The sequence below is a fragment of the Phodopus roborovskii genome, unplaced genomic scaffold, assembly GCF_943737965.1.
Source record: "Phodopus roborovskii unplaced genomic scaffold, PHOROB, whole genome shotgun sequence".
Lineage (NCBI taxonomy): Eukaryota > Metazoa > Chordata > Mammalia > Rodentia > Cricetidae > Phodopus > Phodopus roborovskii.
The window spans coordinates 17,029,841-17,054,695 of record NW_026126525.1 but is presented as its reverse complement, the minus strand read 5'-3'; the positions used below and the strand labels follow the sequence as shown (position 1 = coordinate 17,054,695).

The 24,855-nt window shown below is 33.6% G+C and overlaps 1 protein-coding gene across 1 annotated transcript in view; it reads right to left on the bottom strand.

The window, feature by feature from the left end:
- The window catches only part of Uba6 (ubiquitin like modifier activating enzyme 6), a 60,940-nt gene that overhangs the window by 18,317 nt on the left and 17,768 nt on the right, over positions 1 to 24,855 (bottom strand). Inside the window, exons 8-23 of the mRNA XM_051198646.1 lie at positions 24,501 to 24,623; positions 24,247 to 24,370; positions 21,244 to 21,347; positions 19,590 to 19,652; positions 18,522 to 18,598; positions 17,907 to 17,973; positions 14,210 to 14,353; positions 12,934 to 13,001; positions 11,046 to 11,124; positions 10,054 to 10,134; positions 6,491 to 6,568; positions 5,111 to 5,292; positions 3,891 to 3,996; positions 2,000 to 2,089; positions 1,820 to 1,900; positions 989 to 1,117 (exon numbers count right to left, since the gene is read on the bottom strand). Coding sequence (XP_051054603.1) covers positions 989 to 1,117; positions 1,820 to 1,900; positions 2,000 to 2,089; positions 3,891 to 3,996; positions 5,111 to 5,292; positions 6,491 to 6,568; positions 10,054 to 10,134; positions 11,046 to 11,124; positions 12,934 to 13,001; positions 14,210 to 14,353; positions 17,907 to 17,973; positions 18,522 to 18,598; positions 19,590 to 19,652; positions 21,244 to 21,347; positions 24,247 to 24,370; positions 24,501 to 24,623 — 1,596 coding nt within the window. The remainder of the gene's footprint in view (positions 1 to 988; positions 1,118 to 1,819; positions 1,901 to 1,999; positions 2,090 to 3,890; positions 3,997 to 5,110; positions 5,293 to 6,490; positions 6,569 to 10,053; positions 10,135 to 11,045; positions 11,125 to 12,933; positions 13,002 to 14,209; positions 14,354 to 17,906; positions 17,974 to 18,521; positions 18,599 to 19,589; positions 19,653 to 21,243; positions 21,348 to 24,246; positions 24,371 to 24,500; positions 24,624 to 24,855) is intronic.

The following is a 24,855-nucleotide window of genomic DNA, read 5'->3' as shown; positions in this document are numbered from 1 at the left end:
CATGGTAACCTGAGTTTGATCCCTAGGGCACACACAGTGGATTGAAATGATTCCTGTAATTTGCCTTTATACCCTCCACATGAACATGAGTAGTGTGGCATAAGCATATGCCTCCCTCCTACAAAAACAAATAATTAAAAATATAATAATAAAAACAAAGCTCCAACCAAACAAAAACACAATCACAAAAGATATAAACTAAAAAGAGTAAAGAGAAACAAAAGGTCACTGGTAATTATGACAAAAACAGGTAGAATATGAAGGAAACAAGTCCTATTTCTTGGTGAGACATGAACTTAGATAGTTTCTCTAAAAAGCAAACCATGCAGAAAGTGAAAAGACAAGTGTACTCCAGACTGTATTTAAAAGATGAGTGTATAAGGTATGGGCCTAAGGGAGGGATTAAAAAAAAAAATATAGGACACAGTCTGTTAGCTACGTGACTGCAATCAAGAGTAACAACTAGTATTACTGAGTATGTGCTTTGGCCTACCCTAAATGTTCTATATGGATTAGCTTATTTGATGCCTACCACTACTATGCAATGTACATTTAATCATTTTAGATTTTCAGACAAAGAAAACACATGAGATGTGTTTATGAGTTATGGCTGGAAAGAACAAATTTCAAACAGAATTTCCATCTGAATTATCAGTCTCTTGTTTCTATTCTGAACAAACTTCTTTAGACTAGGGAATTAATGCACTCCTATTACCTAGAGAGAAAAGTTATCCCAAACCCAACTTTGTATTTAGGGTCAGTTCAATGCATAGCTGACAATCAAGCTGTTAAGTAGAAGTAAAATGTTTTGATAGTAACATTCACAGGGAAATTGGTCATATGCCTAGCCTTACTCTCAGCTAACTTAGTATTTATTTGTGAAAGGCTTGGTAAAGGAAAATAACAGACACTTTAAGCTAGGGCCATTAATAATAAAGAAATTAACCAAGGACAGATCTTTGCTTAAGGTCTCAGAATGCATACCTACCTTATGGTTAAAATATTTTTCAAACTTTAGTCTTGCTAATTCTACACACTGGGACCAATTTCTAGGTCTTCTGCTAAGTAGTTTAATAACTTGAAAACAGCCTTCCAAACTCTGTCCATCTTGTATCTTCTAGAATAAGAGGAGAACAAAGAAAAACGAAATACTTTCAATTACAAGCATAAATACATTTCAAAAGAAAAAGTAAAAGCCTGAGAGATAGATTTATGGGTTTAGTCTTTTCATTTTCATTCTTTTTTTTTTCAAGCCCTTGTCTTTCTTTCTTTCATTGTGAGTAGAATAGTTGGAGACAGCAAATGAAATTTCATATTTGAAGTTCCTTAATTCATGACATACCTTCACATTTTCCTATGTGTAAGGGACTATGTACCAAAATGGTCCTTAAGTATATGGAGTCCTAGGAATAATAGTCAATACAAAATTGACGTTTTTACTTATATATGCTAAAGAAATGCAAGGCAGTATCTTTGAAGTTGGCCTTATTATGAGAACAATGAGATTACTGTCCAGTCATGATTATTTTTACTTGAATTGACCTGAAGTTTTTCCCCAGAGTTTACCAAGCCCTTTGATTATCTGTTGCTCTCTTCTCATTATTATCATATCCTCATTGGGTTGAATAACAAAAACTAACATTTGAAGGTCAATGACATACAGTTCAATTAAACTTAAAAAAGGCTATCAGTGACCTAAATCCAGGAGTTTTTAGGCCATTCTTATTTTTGCAGAAAGATTTTATTTTCAAGTAACTGGCAAATAATGTTATCATGACATAAAATATTTAGGTCTGTAGTAAAAGGCATTAATTTTTACCTGTAAGATGTCTTCTGCAGAAGGGTAGGCTTGCCAAAATTTGTTAAACAAGGAAGGCTTGTGGGAAAAGGAACTTTCAAACTGTAAAGGAAAAACCAAAACAAAAAACTCAAATATATTTAGAAGTTAAAATACTGCCTTTTCTACTTCAGAGAAGACAAATTGATTGAGAACTTTTACCTTGTCTCTTGCCCACTGGATAGTATGTTCAATAGCAGCTGGAAAGGACTTTAGAGTACAAAACGGTATTTCCTCTTCTGGGGGGTCCCGCTATTAGAAAATAAAAATCCTATTGTTATTTATCACTGGGTACTTGTGTGGTGTAGCAGAAAGTCCTACTGGCAGATCACTATACATCAGTCACGTTTTTCTTTCCCTAAAATTCAGGTGACATGTTTGGAAAGCAATTCAAGAATCCTTAATATATAAATTCTCAGCATACTCCAGGTCTCTACATGAAGAAAAATATTTGAGAATAGGACTCTTGGTAGTTTCTAGAGAAAATAGGTGTTATATAAATGGGAATGATTAAGCTTTCTCACCAGAGCAAGCACCTCTGAAGATCTTGTCTATTAGAGGCTATGTTTATAGCTTCAGCTTACTGATCTACTCAGTCAAAAATGTCTCAATTTATGCCTTTTTTTTTTACTTAGAGATATGTATTTTAATTTGTTGACTTATGAGCTTCCAATAATATTTTACATTTCAAAGAGGGACACTATTAAGAATATTAGATCCTGTTATATAAGAATTTGAAATTAAAAAAAAATAGAAGAAATTTTAGCAAAAGTAACACAATGAAAGAATTCCCTACTTTGAAAATCTTCCCATGGCATTCTGCATATCATCATTTCCCTCTGTTTAATACACTAATAAACACACCTTAATCTACTATAGTATCATCAATACATGCATCAATCTATTCATGAAACAGAGGAAAACAGTGAACCCTAAGAATTAAAGAAATCTGCTATCTTAAACAATTCTTTAAATCAAGGGACACTGCTATTTATAAAAACCATATACCTTGAACTATTTCACTTGAATTATAAATTTAAAAATTATAAAGCCTACAATTATTTCCTAGATATAGTCTCAAATTTAACAATATAAATTGTAAAATCATTTATGGGAGTCAAATGTTACATTTTATGATCTATCATACACACACACACACCGACAGAGCTTGGTTCCCACCACTGAAGAATCTGACTTTTTCAGGTAGATTCTGGGTAAGTTGCCAGGTTTCACAAATATTTCTAATAATGCATGTTTGGGCTATAAATTCTTATGAGATAAACATCATAAATTAGTACACAGCTATTAAGAATACTTGTATTGTTCATTCTTTATATGCCATCTAATATCTTACTCAATAAAACAAAACAAAACAAAACAAACAAACAAAAAGCAAATAGATATGATTCCAAGTCTTTGGTGGCAGTCCTATTTTTAATCCAAAAGTTCGCTTCTAAAAGCTTCTTCTTCTTCTATTTTTTTTTTCCTAAAAGCTTTTTAAAACCTAGGGTTATTAGAAAACTTAAAAGTTTTGAGAAATAATAAAACTATTCCAGAAAGGACAATTTTTTTTGAAGTTTTCTAAAAAATTGTATTTAGGGACAGGGAGATGACTCAGTTCATTAAAAGTTAGCTGTGTAAGCATGAGGGCCTATGTTAGCTGTCAAGCACCCATGTAAAAGCTGGTGTGGAAGTATGTGCTTATAATCCAACAAGGACAGGCAGAGACAGGGGTCTGGATGGGAGTGGGAGGTGGGGGTTGGGGTGGGGTAATTCCTGCCCTTGCTGGCCAGTCAGTTGGGCCAAAAAATGAGAGTACAATAGAGAAAGATACCTGACATGGAATTCTGGCCTCCACACAGGTATATCACCTTACACTCTGAACACACACTGAAACCTCTTTCAACATATTTAAAAATGCAGATGCACATATGTATTAACTTGACTGTCAGAGCTAAAACCAAGATTAATAAGCAAAGCCAAATTCACCAATTCCTCAATGAAGACAAATATTATGATATAAAACAGACATTTATTCAGTATACTGACTTACATGACTGTTGTAAGATTCAGTCAATTGAGGCACAATGATTTCAGTATGCCCCTTTGTGCCCATTGTTCCAGAATCTAGGAGAGGCCGTAGATTTGCTAAGCAACGGCTATTTGGAGACAAAATATGTTAAAAAAAAAAAAAAAAAAAAAAAAGACAAAACAAAACACAAAAGTGAGCAAGTGAATATCACACATGCTGACACAATTTCTGAATGCAGTATTGTAGGAAACAGAACATGACCCAGTTCTACTTCCTAGCCCATCACATACATACAATTTGTTGTTCAACATAATAATTTCTATTCTTTCTACTTCTACCAAATCCTGGGGGTTTTAATATTTCCACCTTAATTATTAACTACAGTATTATTCTTTCTTCACTTATTTTTTATTTGTTATTTGGTTATTTTGTAACTCTAAGCTCTACCACATTGTATTTTCTCTACTGGTCTTTATCCTAAACAGTACTAACTAAATACTTTCATTAGTCATGTTTTTCTTACATTTCTTTTGTACACAACCTCCTAACATATAAACATACACCCAACAATAAATGAAATATTGTTTTCCTTTTTTTTTCCTTTCTTCTGCTCAAAATTCGTCTTCGTTCTCATTTCTCAACTGGTAATCCTCTTTATATGCTCTAGTATCCTAACACTGTAGTCATATAATGATTAATTCAATTACTGACTTCATAAATCACCCTGAATGAATGAGATAACTGGCACTGAAGATACAGGGGTGGAAATAAATGGTCTCTGGGTGAAAGAGGTAGTGAAGAAAGGAACAAACACAAAATGTCACAATGAAAAAGTTCTAAGAAAGGCTGATAACATCTGTTTTAAGAAAGGTACATTTGGGGAGAAGAATTTTGGAGGAAGAGAAATAAAATTTCCTGAGGCCAAAACCAATGTAGTTCCTAAGGTAAAAAGGCCTTTGAAGACTCCAAAGAAGGCACAGATAGTTAGAATAAGGACAGCCAGGGAAGTTTGGGCATATGGAAGGTGGGAGCAAGGGCCAGGTATTGCATGAAAAACATTCAGGATGTTTCATCAATATTGAATTTTACTAACAGGAAATTACCATCATGCTTGAATTTGAGTAGTACTATTAGTGGCATAAGATATAATCAGAAAATTTGGTAATTTTTCAAAAGTGAGGGTGAAAAACAAAAATAAAAATTAAACTGGTTCTTTATGCACTTGAATTTCAAGAACATACCTGTCTACATATCTCCTGGCTTCCACATTATCTAGTGCTGTAATAATGATATCTTGCTTAGTATAAAATTCATCACTGTATATACTTTCAGTGGCTGGACAAACTTTGTTCAGGTGTGCATCTATTTTTAATTGAGGATTTATTTTCACAGTTGCTTCAGCAGCAGTATAGCTTTTAGGTTTCTAAACAAGTAACAAATAAAAACAGAAGGAATAAACGTTAAACAGAAAAGATGAACTAAGACTGAATTTACATATACTTCATTGTGCAGCAAAGTGCTTTAGAGTTTTTAAAACATTAAAAAAATACTATTTAAATCTTAAAAATAATTATTTTTAAATTAAAGGTTTAGCCATCAGAATCATTGTGTCATTTCAGGTGCTATGAAGGCCCACTTTGAATACTGCCTCTAAATCTACATTCCTTTACAGCATCCTTTGGATTTGTGCAACTGAGTCAATGGTCTTTCCGTCTCTTCTGGATCTATGAGGCTAATATGTTTTACTTTTACTGTAAAAACGAAGTCAGAAATTCTTAGAACTCAGGAAATTAATAAACAGGTCTTCATTGTTCACCTAGAGATAACACACAAGAGACCTGTTTTAATAGGACATTTTAATTCACAGACAGGAGGCTCCATTACCATGGCTTTTGTACTTATACAAGAGGATATCAGGTTAACTACGATACCTACTGTAGACACTTCTTGTTCATAACATGCCTAAACTTCATTTCCTAAGACTGATAATGAGTTGACAATTCAAGGGAAACATTTAAACCTAAAGCGCATGGTTTTGATTAACACATTTCACTCTTTTCTGTACTGTTTGTTGATAGAGGATTTCACCATGTAACTATGACTAGCCTGTTACTCAGTATGGAGATGAGCCTGGCTTGGAACTCAAGAGCTCTACATGCCTCTGCCTGAGTACAATGATTAAAGGAATGAGCTACCATGCCCTGCCTACTGTCTGCTGCTTTTCCTGATTTCAATGTTTTGAGAGAAAACTAAGAAGTCTTTTACAATAAAAGATGATAAATAAAAAACAGTACAGCACTTTTAAATATTAAATAAACCTTAACTGTTTTATAACAAAAAGAAAAAGTAGAGTTAAAATTTGTGCTTTGTTAAAACCTCAAATTAGAGAACTTGCTTTCAGTGATTACAGAATGAAAAGTACCACTCATGTTTTGCAACTCACATCTTAATACCCAAAATTCAATGCAGAAATCAACTTTATTATGTGTAAAATGTAATTTTTTATTTTCTCAATTTTGTTCTTCCTAAAGAACACTTTGTTCTTTCTCTTAAGAGTCTAACAAAGGACAGAATTTACCCTGCAACCATTATCTATTCATGAGAAGAAAACAGTTACTCACCTGTATGTGATGAGGACGAAACAGGAACTGTCTATTTAGGTTGGATTTTTCTATCAAGTCAGGATCTGTAACTGTAACCTTGTATCAGAGGAGAACAAAACAAAGAAAGCTGCATTTCTTACTATGACTGAAACAGTATCCTCACATTAATTTTTTCTAGTAAAGGTCATAACAAAAATAAAATCCTGAATGGTTGCCAATAATATGCTATCACAGTTAGATAATTCCAATTAATGTTTACTCAATGAGCAACTTAGTCCAACTTAGTCCAAGACAGGACTTATAAACTGCAAGACAGTGGAGTATTTTTTAAAATAATTTTTGTGTCTGTGGCTATTAGCATGTTCCTAGGGCAGAGCCAAGTAGCTGTCAAAGGTAATTTATCTATAGACCTAAATTCTTGCAATTTAGCCCCTGAAGAAAGCTTAGGTTCTAATCCTAAAAGGTGAAAGGAAACAAAAGCCAAGATAGGAAAGAGGCAAGATAATGTGCACAGTATTGAAGGTGTCATGTGCTAATCTAGATTTAAGAAGACTGGCCTAGGTATAGCACTGATCAGCATGGACTCCAGTCAGGTGTTGACTAGGGTTCACACACTGGTCTTCTTTTAATAATTTTCCTGATATATGTGCCTGATATAGAGGATATCTCTTTCAATTTAACAACTACAAATAGGGTTGGATACAGTGTCTGCAAAAAGGCTCAGTGTGTCTTTAATTCTGGGCTTCTATGAGGTAAGAAGCTTTAAGATGTTCCCACCATGATGCCTGCTTCACTGTAAGCCTACAATGATAGTCAAAAGACTTATAACTGAAACTTCTAAAACCATGACCAAAACATCTTTCCTTATTTGAATGTTTCTCTCAGGTGCTTGTTAGTGATGAATGTTCAACACAAAGCTAAACACTGTCTTTTAAAGGCTCACAATACCTCCTAATTAATGACTGCGATTAATGATGCTTTGACCCTTTGTTTCCTGAAACCCTGCTTTTTATTCTTTTCACTTTGTCTTCTACTAGACTAACCAAAGTTAAACATTTTTATGTAGTTCAAAATTTTGGGTCATACCACTTTTCTTCTAGAAATCCCAACTGCTGGGCAGGCTGAGGCAGAAGGATTTTAACTACAAAGCCTACCTAAACTACAAAGTAAATTTAAAGCAAGCCTAGGCAACTCAGCAAGATATTAACTCAAAGAAAAAAAAAAGGGGGGGGGGCTAGAATATAGCTTCGTTTTGAATAGTATGTGCAAGGAGATAGGTTTAATTAAGTTATCGTTTCCATGTTCAAACAAAACACCTTAGTAAGATTTGTAAAAATCATTTTCACAATTTTAAATCAGTAATTCTTAAAAGAGTTAAAAATAAATCATTTCACTTGACTATATACGTGAATGTTCATAAATCTCATTGCTTATCCTTCATCATGCCTACACCATGTAAGATTATTTTTCATTTACATGTCAATACTTTACTATGCCCTCCTTGAAAGATAAATACAGAAATGTAGGCTATGGTCATTTTCCCTTTCATTCTAAAGCTAATTTCCATTACTGTCTTGCACTGCCTGCTACATACGTCTCTTTTCTTCTATAACCTTTGTGTACCTTGTCAACTTCACTATTGTAGCTTCACTATTGTAGCTTAAGTCTACTGACTGTACAGGATATAGTTTGGGAAAATCATCAAGGTTCTTTTTTTTTTTTTTTTTCCTTGTGTTCCTACTTCTCTGTCTTTGTTTTGAAATTTAAAGGCCTTTGAAAATGTGTATCTTTCTACTCCCAAAAGTATTCTCCTTTTTTATATGTCTCCAGGTGCTACATTCTTTTGTGATAACTTATTCTTCTATGAAGTGATTCCTTCTCTGCTGCCATTAATTTGTTCTTTAAATTACACCTATTTATTTGAGCGTGTGAGCACACATGCATAAGTCACACTAGGGCATACATGTGAAGAGTGTGTGTGTGTGTGTGTGTGTGTGTGTGTGAGTGTGTATGCTCATATTGTATGTGCCAGGGTTCACACGTGGAGGTCCAAAGGATGACTTGTGGGAGTCAGTTCCTCCTTCTACTATGTGGGCCCATGGGATGAAATTAGGTTGTCAGGCTTGGCAGCAAGTATCTTTACCTCATGAGCCATCATACTAGGCCAGAGTTGCATCTTTTAAAATCTGAACCACCAATGGAGAATGTTTGTTCTGCACAGTCTATGTGTGCGGGTTTATATGGACAGTTATGACTGAATTTTATAGCTGTTTGAAGAGTTCTAGAGGTTTCAATGAGCATGAACTTTCTATAATAAATATCACTGCTTGAAATTTTATCCAATATAACATTGGATCCACATATGAGCATGGAACATGGACTAAGAATCTTAGTTTCTGGTGAGTGATTTCCTTTTCTACTTAAAGTTTTAGTGGAGATTTCTCTTTCCACTTTGGCTGTATCTATGAACACTTACAGTTTTGTTACAGAAAGTCTCTGTGTTCAGAGTGACAGTGGCCTGCCCACATTTCATGCTTTGTTTTGCTATCTGATGTCAATGGGTTTGTTCACTACAGCTCTTGTCCAGACTTTTAACTACTAAAAGCACTGTGACTGCCCATACAGTCAAAACACTCAGGTGACCTACAAGTGTACAGTAAAGAAGGGATTTGTTTTTTTTTTAATCAAAAAGCTTTTAAGCCACTAGACTAGTGGTTTATGGAACAGTTTAGGAAATGCTAAGCATGGAGAATATAAATATATACCTACCTATAACTGTAATAATGAATCCCTTTAAAACAAGATTAAGCTAAAATATGGATTAACATATACTTTTTAGTTACTTGTATAGTGCCATTGTTAGTTACTAAGATAAATATATGAAGTCACTAATAAAAATTTTTATTTTAAAAGGTAAAATACCACTAGTTAAAAATACTTTAAATATGACATTATTTTGCAATGAACTCAGTCTGAAGAATTTTAACTGTATACCTAAGTATGTATTACTCCCACTGTTTGAAACTCACCATTTCAACTATATTAGTACTCTGCAATTTTCTAATGTTATCTCTCTTGTTAAGATCTAGTTAACAATAGTATAAAAAATAACAACATGGTTTTCAGTTTGCAAAACTATGACAATAAAGTTCCTTTTAATTTTAATCTTGATGGTGACTACAAAAAGAAAGATAGTTGACTTTCAGTTTCAGAGTATTTCGGAAAGTTAAGAACTGGGAAGCAGAGAATTGTCACTTAAAAAGTGACCAAAAGAGGCTGGGTGGTAGTGGCACACACCTTTAATCCCAGCACTTGGGAGGCAGAGGCAGATGGATCTCTGTGAGTTTGAGGCCAGCGGAGTGAGTGCCAGGATAGGTTCCAAACCTAAACATAGAAACAATGTCTCCAAAAAAAAAAAAAAAAAAAAAAAAAAAGTGATCAAAATACAATTAAAATCTCCCAATTCTCAGTTTAATGAGCTACCTGAAACACTGAAACACAGGCTGGTATAGTCAAAACAGTTCAAAACAGGGCAACAATAGAAATATAAATGTGTAACTATTCAAAGTCTTGTATCTTACCATTCCTTTCTCTCTGCTTGTACCAACACCCAGTAATGCAAAATTTTTTAACATTTCGCAGCCAATGGCACCACATCCTACCTATTAAAGAGATTGAGTACAAATGTCAAACAATAAAACTACAATGCTCACTTAACAAAGAATTTTAATTCAATTTTCTTTTAAACGCTATTACATTAAATACTATTTTTTAAAATGACCATTTGTGACTCACTTGTGATAGATTTTACTTTTACAGGTTTCATAACACCTTCTAAGTGTCTTAATAAAAGAAAAGGAGCACAAAACAAATAAGGAAAATATATTACTTATAATTTCTTTAAACAGAAAACATTTGAAGACTCCTAGCAAAAGCTAAACACTGAGCTCATTTTCTATAGAGAATAGAAAATAATGACAGAAAAGCAAAACAAAACACTCAGGCCCAGAAATAGGTAGTATGAAAAAACATGTTTAAGACATTTGTCAGCTTATCTGAAAGTGTAAGTAAGAATTTTAAGTAAAACAGATTTTGAAACTTGATTATGAGATGTACTATCTATATGCAAAATCTTCATAGTAGCAATTGTTAATCTTTAAAATACTGCTTTACAAAAATGATTATTAAAGCCAAGTATTATTTTTTAAGACTGGCCAAGAGTGTTTTATGCTCTTGAGAAAAATTTCTCTCAAAATATACTAAAACATTTTAAAAAAGAGAATACATTTACTCATTTTTAATTTACTGACAAAAAACCCCCCACATTTTAAAAGTATTTCTAGAAAATCATTAATGTTGAAAGCTATTAATTACATTCATGTTTTATTTTGAAATGCACAAATTCTTCATCATGAATTGCTAACTTTTTATGTAAATGGCCAGACGGTAAATATTTCAAGCTCTGGAGGTTATGATTTGTCAGACACTCTTTTAGATCCAGTAGACTTTAAACAACTTGATAGTCAAAAGCAGTTTGAACACACTACTTATTCCCATCCTTATTCATACTTACTAGGAAGACATTCAGATTCTGTAGCTTCTGACACAATGTATCTCCAATGCAGGCTCTTAAGGCATCATATCTATCTCCTCTGAAGAAACATTTATCAAGAAAACAGAAAGATATAAGAAATACATTTCATTATAGTTAATAACAATTTAGTATTGTGCTTTAAAACAGAATATACTATAAGAGTTTTCTCCATTCCTCTTCACCCCTAAACAAAGAACTAGTTCACTAATAGAGTCAGCTTCCAGAGAGGAGTTCCCTCATGGGTTATCTAATACAAATCAGACAGCCCTGAATTTACACACACAAAAGTCATACTGACTGGACTTAGCAGACTGTGTCTATATATTTAAGCATATATATAAAGGCAATTTAAAAAAAAAAAAGAGAGACCATCAATTTCAGAGGGAGTGAGGAGCATGGGAAGGATTGGAGAGAGGACAAGGAAGGGAGAATTGATGTAATTAATTTTAATTAAGCCTTTTTAATATAAAAAGTTTTCTTCCATTCATAAGAAGAGCTACCTTCCTTGAAAGAGAAAAGACCACAATTATCCATGTGACTTAAATGAAGGTGACTTTAGTTTATAATAGTCAGGGCATCCAATATAAGATCATCAGTAGATGTCTGAAGCTTTGAATTATATTGATCCTTAAGTACACACAATTATATTAGTATGTGCATAAACTTATGACATCACATACTGGGGTAAAGAAAATTAACACATTTCTTTCCCCTTCTTTGCAATTTTATGGTTAGATTTTTCAACTCTTTAAATTTTATTTTTGGTTTTATGAGACAGGGTTGGCCTTTTAGCCCTGGTTGTCCTGGAATTTGCTTTATAGACCAGGCTGGCCTTAAACTCATTAAGATATGCCTGCCTCTGCCTCTGAAGTGCTGGGATTAAAGGTGTATGCCACCACTATCCAGCTAAATTTTATTTTTTAATTTAATTTCGGCTTAGTTGATTTTTGTTGTGTTGTGACAGGGTCTTGCTTAATTATGTGCACGGCAACCACACCTGGCTAGATTGACCAAATTTTTACAAGCTCAACATAAAACTTTTTTTTCCCCCCTTAGATTAAAAACATTCACTTTACATGTAAAGACTGTATCTTACTTTCTTCTCCTTTGTATATTATCACTGCCAGCATCAATACTACCACACTTGACAGCTTATTTTGAACATAAGAAACTCTGATACCTACAGCGATAACTCTTAAAGGATTAATGGACAGAGAGAAGGATGATTCATGACCAAGAAAGGACAGTGTGCAGCGTCAACACTCTATACCTAACTATATGTTATTTAAATTTATTTCTGTACTTTTCCATTTTCTTCCTTTCTTTCTTTGTATTTTACAGGTAACTAGAATTTCAGGAAATTGCAGATAAAGAAGCACTACACTGTATTCAAGAGAAACAATTGCTAACATCCTATATTTTGAAAAAGTTCTTAGAAACTATGGGAGGTATTTGGAGTTATTACCTCTTTTAAACTAAAGGCACAACTCTGGGTTATGTGGTTTTCTGGGATAATAAAATCTGTAGAGTTTTAACTGACTTTGAAAAAGATTTATGGCGTCAAATGGGAAATGATTTACTTACAAACACACACACACACAAATCACATACAGCAATCTTTTCCAATAATATTATAACATTTGAATGCTAATAATTCTCATACAATCTAAAACTCTTAACACTATATAGGATGTTATAGTAAGAAGTGGTCCTGCTGTAGTATTTAACCACTAGGCAGAAAAGAAACAAACCAAGGAGTAAAGCAGGAGGAGAGACACCTAACACAGACAGGTGCTTACACAAAATTACTCAATCTCTGCTTCTTAAAGAGATACTAAGAAAAAACTGTGACAGACTTCAGCATTACCGTGGGAGGAACTCTTCATGACCAGGACTGCCTAGGGATTCCACAGTGTCTGCAGCTTCAAGATACAACTTAAAGAGAAGATTAAAAACATAACTATGCATAAAACTTAAATCACAAAAAAAAAAAAAAATCCCTACTTTTCTCTATAGTTACTTAACTATCATAGGAAGAAATAACAAAATGGCAATATATGTAAAATATTACAATATCCTTAAAACTATAAAACCTGAAAGAGCTGTTACAAGGTATATAATCCCATTCATGTCATTTACTCATACTAAGGATAATTTTTTTTTTTTAAATCTTCAGAGGAAATTTAACCTCAAAATCTGTTTTTCTTAACTACAGAAAAACTCTGGTAGTCTCATTCAATTTTAGTTATGTTTGAACAAGCAGTACAATTAGCTTGTGAAGGAAGTACCTGCTCTGCACTTACTTTCCAACTGGATTTATTTTATGTCATCTATAACCACATACATAATAATTACAGAAGAAAAGATCCAGGAAGACAGTTTCAACATTTTTAGTACAAAAAAGAATTTATTTCAAAAACAATTAAAAGAACCCAACTTTACTCATATTTTCATTTAAGTAACGTGTTTTAAATTTGAACATAATCTAACGTTTAACTTTGTAAAACAATTATGTTAAAAATATAACTTATATGTCATACGATGTTAACAGTTGTAACTGCACAGACTTCCACCAATCAACCTGCTATCTATTTAAAATAATTTAGCAGAAAAATGATATTGTGTGGGTGCAATGTTATATTCAAAATAAACTCAAACAGAAAGGACCTGAAGAATGTCTATAGATTTTCTGCCAGTTTCCTTCTGGTAACAGATCAAATGTTTTTAGTTCTTGTGACTTTTTTTTTAATCTTACACCACTCTTAAGCTTCCATCATTCCTATATTCTCCATCTTCAGGCAGTATCAAGAATAAAACCTGAAGATTTGTGATGGCAAAATTTCTACAGAACAATTTCAAGAGTACTAGGAGCCCCAAGATGCTACATGAGTGGTACTAGTAAAAAAACTATAGCATAGGAAATTATTTTTATTTAACAAGATAGGAAATACATCTGAGGGAACAACTAGGTTATATCCCAACAGACAAAACATATTCACCTGTTAAGTTTTTGAATTTTAGTTATGGAATTATATGTCACTTGCCTTTCCTAATATATTTATACAATGGTATAATTAGCAACACATTCATATTATGAAAGGAACGCTCAACATGTAAAGAAATAGGAAAGAATCTGAACTGACCCATTGGCACAAAGGAGAAAACTTCCCTGTCACAGCTTTTAATACTTCTTGGCTGGCAACACCCCCAACTGCTGCAGCAAGTGGCGATAAACAGCCTTGAGCAGTCCACGAGAGCCAGCGCACAATATCAGGATTCATTTCAGGCTGAAACACACACCACAGACCATAGTGATACTAACAGTATTCACACAATACCTGTGACTTCCATGACCAGCTGCCAGTATTATTAGAACTTAATTTCAAACAAACAAACAAAACCCCCCAAACTACTCCATTTCCATCCTAAATTAAAATATCTTAATCTCATGATAAAAACATAAGTTTCCATATTGCCTTAAGAAGCTTTTTTATTTACTAGGCTCTATTCACTTTTGCTTTTCTGGCTATAGTCTAGACTACCATTTAGAGTAAAATGAGTATCTACACACATTATCAATTTATAGCTTTGCTATAAATGCCAGTTACATAAGAAAATGACTGGACTATGATCAGCAAGACAGAACAATAACTGAACTCAAGGAAAAAGTACTAGAAGTAGCACAGATCAGATCTGTAACACAGAAGCAACGCAGACCAGAAACAGATCAGAGCCGTAACACAGAAGTAACGCAGACCAGACGTTAACAAAGAAACCAAGATAATGAAACTAAGAGTTGATTCTGTGGAAGGATAAAAGGCTGACATACTGCCAAAATAGCCGAAAGAAAGGAGAGGGAGGAAACCCAAGTCACTAAAATTAGAGTGAAAACGGGGTGTTACACAGATAAAACTGAAACGTGAGGTAATAGGGAATACTTATAAAAATAGGCTGATAATTTAGGAAATCCAGAAAAAAAATGAATATACTTCTAGGTATCTATGACATATCAAAATGGAAGCAAGAGGACACAAAAGCAACTAAGTGGGTATACAATGAGAAGACAGATTGAAGCAGAAGTAATGAATGTCACAACAAAGCAAAGCCCAGGATTGGTCATATTAATGAGTTTCACCAGATTTTGAAGAAAACTATAACTCTGCCAAATTATAAAACTTTTAGAATAGTATAGAATAATTCTGTGATCTTGGTTAAAATAATCATGGATATGCATGTAGCTCAGATGTAGGTGACTTTCTAGCATGAATAAAGAAAGTCCTGGGATTGAAGTCACCATTGCAACACTCTAAAGTTTTTAGGAAAAAAATGGGCACATATTATGAGAAGAAAAAAAGAATATTTCTAAAACATGCTTGAAAAATTCATATAAAAATTATAAACATAACTAGAATCTCTAATCATTAAAAAATAATTAATTGTAGTTTTAGAAAGCTACCAAATACAAAGAAATGTACAAATAGTCACACGAAAATATGCTCAACTTCCGTAGAAAGGCTACCATAAATGCCCTTCCCGGATAGTGAGATCAACAACTAACTTATCCATGGAGCCCTCATCTAATGCCTGTTGGAAACAGGAGCAAACACCCATACATAAACAGTAAGTCGAACTAGAACCCAGATGCAGATGGAGAGGACAAGACCAGGCTGCAGAAACACATAGAGACAGCTTACCTGAACAAGGATGAGCTAACGGGCCACCAGACTTGATAGCTGGGAAGCCAGCATGGGACTGACTCAAGCCCCCCTGAATATGGGTTCAGCCAGAAAGACTGAGCAGTCTAAGGGACCTCAGACAGTGGAGCCAGGATGTATCCCTGGTGCACAAAAGGACCTTGCTAACACATCCCCCATGGAGGGATAACTGCCTTAACCTAGAGACAGGAGAGAAGCCCTAGTCCCTACTTCACATGACCTGTCAGATCTACATGACCCCAACTGGATGGCATTCCCTACATATGGAATTGGGGTGGGGGGGGTGGGAGGGGAGGTTGGTTAGGGTGCATGTGAGAGGGCAGAGAGGGTAAAAGTGAGTGAGTGAGGGAGGGTGGGAGAGGGAACTGGGATTGACCTGTAAAGTAATAAATTAAAAAAAAAATGCTTTGACTCCAAAATTTAAGTTCAAGGACAAGTTACTGGGGAAAAGGATTTCTATTTTTGTTTCCACAGAAAATGAAAAGATGTGGATTCTAATGTGGTTTGATCAAGCCAGATCACCTGAAACAGAGTACCAGGTGACCCTACATTCAAAACAGCCTGACAGACTACAGCCAAGATTTCTGAATCTTCTTCGAATCCCTCATGACAGCGCCCCTTACAAGCAGGAAGTAGTTTGGAAAGAACGACGCCCAAATTCCCAAATATTGTCTATAAATGTTTGTTTTCATTTAAATGGACTTGGTTATATAAAATAAGTAAAAAAGAAAACAAGAAAAAAAAAAAAAAAAAAAAAAAAAAAAAGAGTGTGACTGAGGCAGGAGGATTCAAGGTTATTCCCACCTACATACTAGCTTAAGGTCAGCCCAGGCTACTTGAGACTATCTGAAAAGAAAAGAAAGTGTGGGTGGGGGTGAGTTTTGATTTGTGGTTGGTGATACACAATGATACTGTCAAGCAACAATTTCTTTCTTCCTTTTTTTGGGGGGGGGGGAGGGGAGGTTCGAGACTGTGTTTCTCTGTGTAGCTTTTGTGCCTGTCCTGCAACTTGCTCTGAAGACCAGGCTGGTCTCAAACTCACAGAGAGCCTCCTTCCTCTGCCTCCTGAGTGCTGGGATCAAAGGCATGTGCCGCCGCCACCACCACCAGGACAAGCAACAATTTTTTAGAGGATAAGAGTATAGATCAGAGGTAGAATACCTGGTGGTGGTTGGCCCTGAGTTCACCCCAGCCCTACAAAACTGAAGGGCAGAATAAGAACATGAAAATACCTTTGAAACTTGCAGGCATACCACGAGAGCACTATACAGACTTCTAGCACCAGCCCAAACTCAGGAGTGTGCTGGAGAAGAGTGGAGCTATACATGGCTCTCAGTGGGGACTATAAAGCTAATGTTGTTTAGGTTCATTCATTTTTTTTAAACCATATCAAATAAAATCATCTTTCCCCCCCCAAAAAAAAACTGTTACCTTAGTGAAAATGCATATCAAATCTATGCAATACATTTCCAACAGTAATGTGTACAATCTGAGAGAAAACACAGAGTTCTCAATGTTTGGTACAACTAAAACTGATCCAGATACCATGAGAAAGCAAAATCATCTAGCTTGTTGAAAACACACTTGGTTGGACATAAGATACACACCTTTATCTCAGTGCTTAGGAGGTAAGGATGGTGCATCTCTGAATTTGATGCTGGTTTAAATAAATACAGATTGAATTTGAGACCAGAGAGGGCTACATAAGTGAGAACCTGTCTCAAAACAGGCAACTTCTTATAAATTAAGCATCTTATTTTACATTTATTACATGGCTTTGGAATCTATTTCTAGATATCTTCACAAGAGAAATGAAAGTATTTGCCCACCCAAAACTCTATGTATTTGTAGCTTTATTAACAGAACAACGGTAATGCTAATATAAAAGCAAAAGCAGCAATAGTTAAATGCCACATAGTATTCTATTCTACATACTTTATGACATCAAGTTATTTAATGTCCACAACATGTGAGTAACCTAATTTTATAGACACATAAACTAAAGCAAACAAAGCAAAGAACTTGGTTAATGCCACAGGGAGATCTGAATGTAGGGAATGTTACTACATAGGATATTTACGCTATAAACAAACACTCAGTCAACCCCAATTTTCTAAGTATTTACCTTCTCTTCCAAGGTTTCACTTATAGATATTGTTAGTTTCAACAGTTCATCTGAATCTTGCTGACATCTACAATTTGAAACAAAATACCTCAATTTCAATGTTTTGAATTGTTGCCAAGGTCTTATTTAAAACTAAATCGTAAGATACATATATACATATGAATAAGAAAATCTGCTCTATGTAGTAAAATGTGTTTCAAGCAAATTTCAAAGTAACTGTTTTATGAAAATATTGCTTCAAAATCATGGTCATCTAAGACAGCTCATGAGATTTAGATTTAATAAACATACAAGGCAAGAAACTTTTTCTAATTTCTGACTTAGGCTATAAAACATTATCACAGATTAACAGTACAACAATTAGCAGGTTTTGGTTTTAAAAGTGGTAGATTTTAAAGTCTCTAAATATGAAAAACTCCCATGCAGTTTGATTCCACTCTAACAAAACAGATCTTTCTACTTCCACCAGTAAATTGCCCTAAATGGCATATTTATACAGTTTGACATATTTACTAGCAATGTAATTATAAGAGGCTTAGTTTTATTTTTTAACCTATAACTTCTGATATACAGTTTTCATAAAAAAGAACAGTTGTTTTAAACAAAAAGAATTACCTGATATTTGGCTTACGGTTGTAGTTTTCCTGAAACTGGTCCAAGGCAAGCATAGCAACATGAATCTGTAGAGGTGCCTATTTGAACATGAATAATTGGCCAACATTTGTTAAGTGCTATGGACTAAGCTAAATGTTTTTGAACTATTATTTTATTTAATTTCACCCTCCCAATAAAAAGTATAATATGAATGCTGTAAGAAAAGTTAAATGATTTGACTTCAAGACAAAAAATTATTTTAAGAAACATTTCCGAATGCCCAGTGTTTACTAGGTTATTCATATGAAGCATCAGTTGAACAACAGTAAGAACATTTGTACAGCCAGGTGTGGTAACAGACACCTTTAATCCCAGCACTCAGGAGGCCAGAAAAACTAAAAAACCAACCAAACAAACAAAAAAACCAAAAAAACCAAATCTCTTTAGCCTGGTCCACACAGTGAGTTTCAGGGAAGCCATGGTTATGTAGAGAACCTGTCTAAAAAACAAAGGCTACCCCAAAAAAAACATTTATACAAGAACATGTAATCTTTTTTTTTAATTAGGGTTTATAAATTTGGAAACCATTTCTTATCATAATGTATTTATCATTAAAAAAAATCAGATCTAGTGAAGTGAAGTAGTATCTAATGTATGCTTAAGGTTGTTTCTTCTTGGACTATATATAAAACTCTATGCCTAGTGAAATGGCCTACCATCAAGAATTATGACCTGAGCTCAGCCTCTAATCAGCTAATCAGTTGGCTGCCCAACTCCCACCTCCCTTACACACAAATAAATACATCTCTAATAAAATTATGTGGTTAAAAATATTATATTAATGCCCTACCTACTACTAAAATTTCTTTTTAATTATCAAAGCTGGCAAATCACTTGAGTATAATTTCATTTTATTCCAACATTTTTATGATAGGAGTTCACATTCTCAATCCGTCAGTGTAACCTTGACAAACTGAGATATGAGTAGAACCTTTATAAAAAATGATTAATCTTTTTTAAGGTTTAAATCATTTATCTAATCCCATCCACCACTCTATTGACTCTTAAACCTGCAAAGTAAATATTTACCTCAGGTTTGCTAAAATCTGCAATAAGGCACCTTGGATGCTTTATCTGCTTCTCCAGGGATTCCTAATAGAAAAAAAAAGTACTACTTTACAGCAAATTGAGTGATTATTTCACATAAACACATCAACACAATTAAAGCATGTGATCTTTTTCTAAGGCTGAAAATGAGTGAGGTTGAACTGGTATGTTCTTAATTGAAGTGTTCATTAGTATCTTATTACTGTACCCAAACCTAGTTGCTCTACATAGTGACTTCAAAAGAATTAGTAAAAATATCTTTTTTTTTTTTTGTTTGTTTTTTTTTTTTTAGACAATGGAAGCAGGATGTATTCCTGGTGCACAACAGGACCTTGCAAACACATACACCATGGAGGAATACTGCCTTAACCTAGAGACAGGAGAGAAGCCCTAGTCCCTACTTCACATGACCTGTCAGATCTACATGAGCCCAACTGGATGGCATTCCCTACATATGGAATTGGGGTGGGGGTGGGTGGGAGGGGAGGTTGGTAAGGGTGCATGTGAGAGGGCAGAGAGGGTAAAAGTGAGTGAGTGAGTGAGGGAGGGAGGGTGGGAGAGGGAACTGGGATTGACCTGTAAAGTAATAAATTAAAAAAAAATAATTAAATTTAAGAAAAAAAATCTTTATAATCCCAAATGTTGTCGTAGTGTAAAAGCTACCATGTATTCTGATATCAAATAACTGAGACTAGTTATGCTTGGTTAAGGCTTGGGTAGATATTCCAAGTTAAAATCTATGTGGGTATAAGGTAAGGCTACCAGGCAAAGATAAGAAAACATCACCACATACGAAATTATTTAATGAACAAATTTATTTAATAAAAAATTAGGGATAGAGCAAGAAAAAGTATACAGAAGCAGATCTGCTTAGCTGCCCTTATTTTGATTTGAGTAAAGTGCTGAAGAAAAACAAACAAAAAACCAAAGACTATAAAACCCTGAGAAGATGAAAAGACTCCCTAAGTCTTTAACATTATCATCTAAAGCCTAGCAACTAAAGACATCTTAACCCTAAATATATCAGAAGCAGCCTTCAAATTTGCAGGACACTCTGCAGTTCTTAGATACAAGTGTCTCTACATTCCAGTTAGCAAGCAGCTAATGTTTTTCTTTCACTACAAATTGTCAATGGGAATTATGCTACATTCCAAACATAATATACTTATAATAAAGACTAAAATTGTAATAACATGAATTAACAAACAATTGAGTAATAAAGACTAACAATCTGAAAATATTTTATCTTTTTTCTTAGGCAGTAAATAATAAGTATGATAAACTTTCGTTATTTAGGAGAGTATAGTTCATTTGAGGTATAATCATATGCATCCATCATATAAATAAGTTACTGTTGTTATAAAATTGTATACGCTTATATGTATTCACCTAATTTTTCATACAAAAGACTGCACATACAGTACAGTGAACTACAGCCCTATGCCTGTATGTAATTTTTATAGTATCAGTTTGTCTCTAAGCTGATTGTATTTTCTTCAAATTGGTTCTAAGTTGAAAAAAACACTAAGAACAGTTTATTTTTTAAGCTAACTTGAATTAATGAGCATTTTATTCTTTTGGATTATTCTCTTATTTAGTAAAAAAAAAAAACTTTTTAAGTTAAAAAAATACTTACAAAGCAAAATGTTTTAGGGGTCTTAACTTGTACAGCTATGCCTCCATGTAAATATGGGTTCAATCCTGTAGTATCACCAATGCTGAAGGAAAACGGTGAGACCACTGGGGGAAAAATAAACATTACATACAGGTATTTAAAATTTAAGATGTGTTATCAAAAAGGTATTATTCTCCATTTATAAAAGTAAGATGCTAAAACCATCTTTTCTTTTTTCTTTTTTTACAGGGTTGGGGATCTGTTAGGAGCCATACCAAGTATTTCTTCCAATATGAGCTCTGGTACTTAAAATATTTGAGGAAAAACAGAGAGCAAAGAAGTGTGAGGTACTTATTATAAAATATTAAATATATTTATTAAAAATCTCTTTATCATGTTACTATAAATTTTATTGGAAATGGAACATACAAAGGGAATAAACTGAGGACCTTAGAAATACATTCAAGTACACAGAGACAAAATAAAGGGGCAAATAAACGTAGAACCTTAAATCAGTGGGGAAAAAATAAGATTATTTAGTAATTTGTAGAAAAGTAAACTCCATCTGGATAAGAGTTTTAAATGTTTAAAAGATGCCAACTTTAAAAACATATATAAAAGCATGGAAGAAAAATTACTTTTAAAGCCAGGAGGAAACTTTTTGAAACACCCAAAAAAATGTTAACTCTGAAAAGTTTGTGAAAGAAAAACACACTGCATGAAAAAGAGAGCTACCATAACAGAGTCAAGACTCTTACTAATAATGCTTTATTGTCAGTATTAAACTTCAAAGCCAAGTAGTACTCTTACTTTGGCAATCATCTTTTGACTTTGTTTTCATGCAGTTTGCATTTTTAAGAGTCCTGGGAACTATTAGGATGATGATCAGTGGTTCAGCAGGAAACTAGTAAAACATGGTTTTCAAAAGAAAAAAACAAATAACATATGGTTTTCATTAAAGAGGAAGAAAGCAGCTCCAAAGTTAAAGATATTTAAACTCATTTATAATATGAAAATGTAAAAAGCTACAAAGCATAGGTGCTTTCTGTGTAAGAAAGTGTAAGGAAACCCCTACTGATACATAGTAAATCCATGATGGATGGCTAACTACTCAAGAGGAATAGCCAAGGATGTGCAAAAACCTTTACATTGTTGATCCACTTTGTAAATGGACTATTAAATAAACCTATATAAAAAACCTAAACAATAAACTTCTCTATGGTTACCATATGTTTACAATATTTATAAACACATGGGCAAATAGTTAATAGTAATAACATTAAATGGTAAAAAGTAAGCAGACATCAAGTTTATTTGCATTTTTTTGAGAATAGAGGAAATCTAAAGTGGGACTAAATTCTAACCCTATTTGAATACATGTGTACAATTATCTACACATATATTTATGTAACACTGTATGAGATATGAATATACTGTTCTTGAATAAACATGTTTTACTTTGAGCTACTTAACAATTTCTTCATACAACAAAACTATCTTAAGGCTGCAAACACCAAGTAATAAATGTTAAAACTGAGCTTTTTAAATGTCTTGATTTAAGCAACTTTCACCCCAAAGTAAATTTTTGGTTTAAAAAAAATTAGAGTTTTAAAACACAAAATTTTGCTGAGGGGGTGGAGTGGTATTGCACACCTTTAATTCTAGCACTCAGAGGCAAAAGCCGGCAGATCTCTGTGAATTCAAAGTCATCCTAGTCTACAGAATGAGCTCCAGGACAGCCATGGCTATAGAGAAACCCTGGCTTGAAAAACAAAACCAAACAAATAATAACAACAACAAAACCAGTAATCAAAATAAATAAAGTAAAACTTCATTCTTTGATATCAGGCACCTTTTTCCTAGATAGGTAGTTCTAAGAATCTGGATCTATCACCACAGTCTAACCCTCTATGGTCATGAATATAAACAAATATAATCCCAAATTATCAAGTTCTCAAAATGGATACAAACTGTTTATTATATTCTGAACCTGTGTTTAACATGTATGTACTCAAACATCAAACTGATTAGCTTCATTACAAAACAATCTATCAGCAGGGTGAGCAGACAGCCCATGGAGAAGAAACTAATCTGATAGCTGTATTTCACAACTGTTTAATACTGAGAATAAATAATTTCAACCACACAAAACAAATCTATAAAACTGCTACTCAATAAATGGGTCAATGAGCTGAACAGTTTTCTAAAAACAAAAATAATACTGGCAATAATTCATGAACAGGGAATTGTGAATTTAAACAGATTCACCAAAAAACAAAACAAAACAAATGATGACAAATGCTGGTAAGGATGAGGAGAAAGAGGCTGCTTACTCAATCACACATGACTGCATTTGTCAAAAGTCCTAAAGATAAACCTGAGTTTATCCTGACACAAAGCTGTCTGTTGTCTAGCACTGCCTTTCTGTCTTAAACACAACTATAGGTAAAATAAAATTATGTAGACTAATATTGATATGTATTAATTATCTCAAATGGGCCTGACAAAATGTCTGGCCATCTTTCCACGTTAAAAATGAGTATTCTCTCAAAGCTCTGCCCTTAGCACCATCCCTCTCCTTTGAGCAATAATCTGTAAGTTCTACAAAAAAAAAAAAAAAAAAAAAAAACAAAAAAAAAACAAAGGAAAAAAGATTCCAAGCTCGTCTCTTCATATAACCACTTTTACCCAAGCACCAACTGCCAACTCGTTCTCCCAAACGTAACCAACTTTATACACTCCTAAAGTAGGTGGCTCAAATAGGAATCTTTGTTCACCTATCATTTTTCATAACTGTCTTCTTAAATGTGTTAATATTTAAAATTTCAACTTGTATTGTCTTACAGTGTATTTCTTTACCTTCTTTCTTTTGATATTATCAATGTTTAGCATGTCTTGCCTGTTACAATGATTTGAGGCTAAGACATACGAATCAGGTCCAAGGAGATGTGTTCTAAATACTGAATAAAGTATATGATTATAAATATGCTAAGTAACTAAATAGGAATAATACACATAACTTACCAGTTATCTGTTGTACAGATCCATTTAAACCTGTCATTCCATTAATTTCTCGAAATGTTAGGAATTGTCCTGTCTCAAGTTTGTGAGGATGATTTTCAAGGCAAGTGACGACACCTGGATTAGCCTAAAAAATCAGAGTGCTCCATTGAAAACCCAAGTTTGTTTTAAAAATTATTTTAAAAAAAGTCTATACATCTTTTAAAAATTAGCATTCCTACACTCTAACAATTTAATTAAAATTACTATAATCATACTTGCGTTATGTTTGAAATGAAAATTTCCTTTGGTTCTTCTCCTGTTGTATCTGAAACTTCAAATTCATCACCGAAATCACAAAACAACCTGGACCAAATTCCATGTACATCTGCACTAATAAACTGAAAAAACAAAAATAAATTTGTTTATGTGACTAGGAAAATAAAATCACTTTAATTATCTGATGGGAGATGTCATTCTGTCAATATGTTTCTCTTATTGATTAATGAATAAAGCCCCTTTGGCCAATAGGAAAGAAGATAGGCGGGACTAGGAGACAAGGAGGATTAAGGGAGAGGTAGGAGGAGTTTCAACATGTAGATACCCTCTCTGGTAGGATAAGACCACATGGAA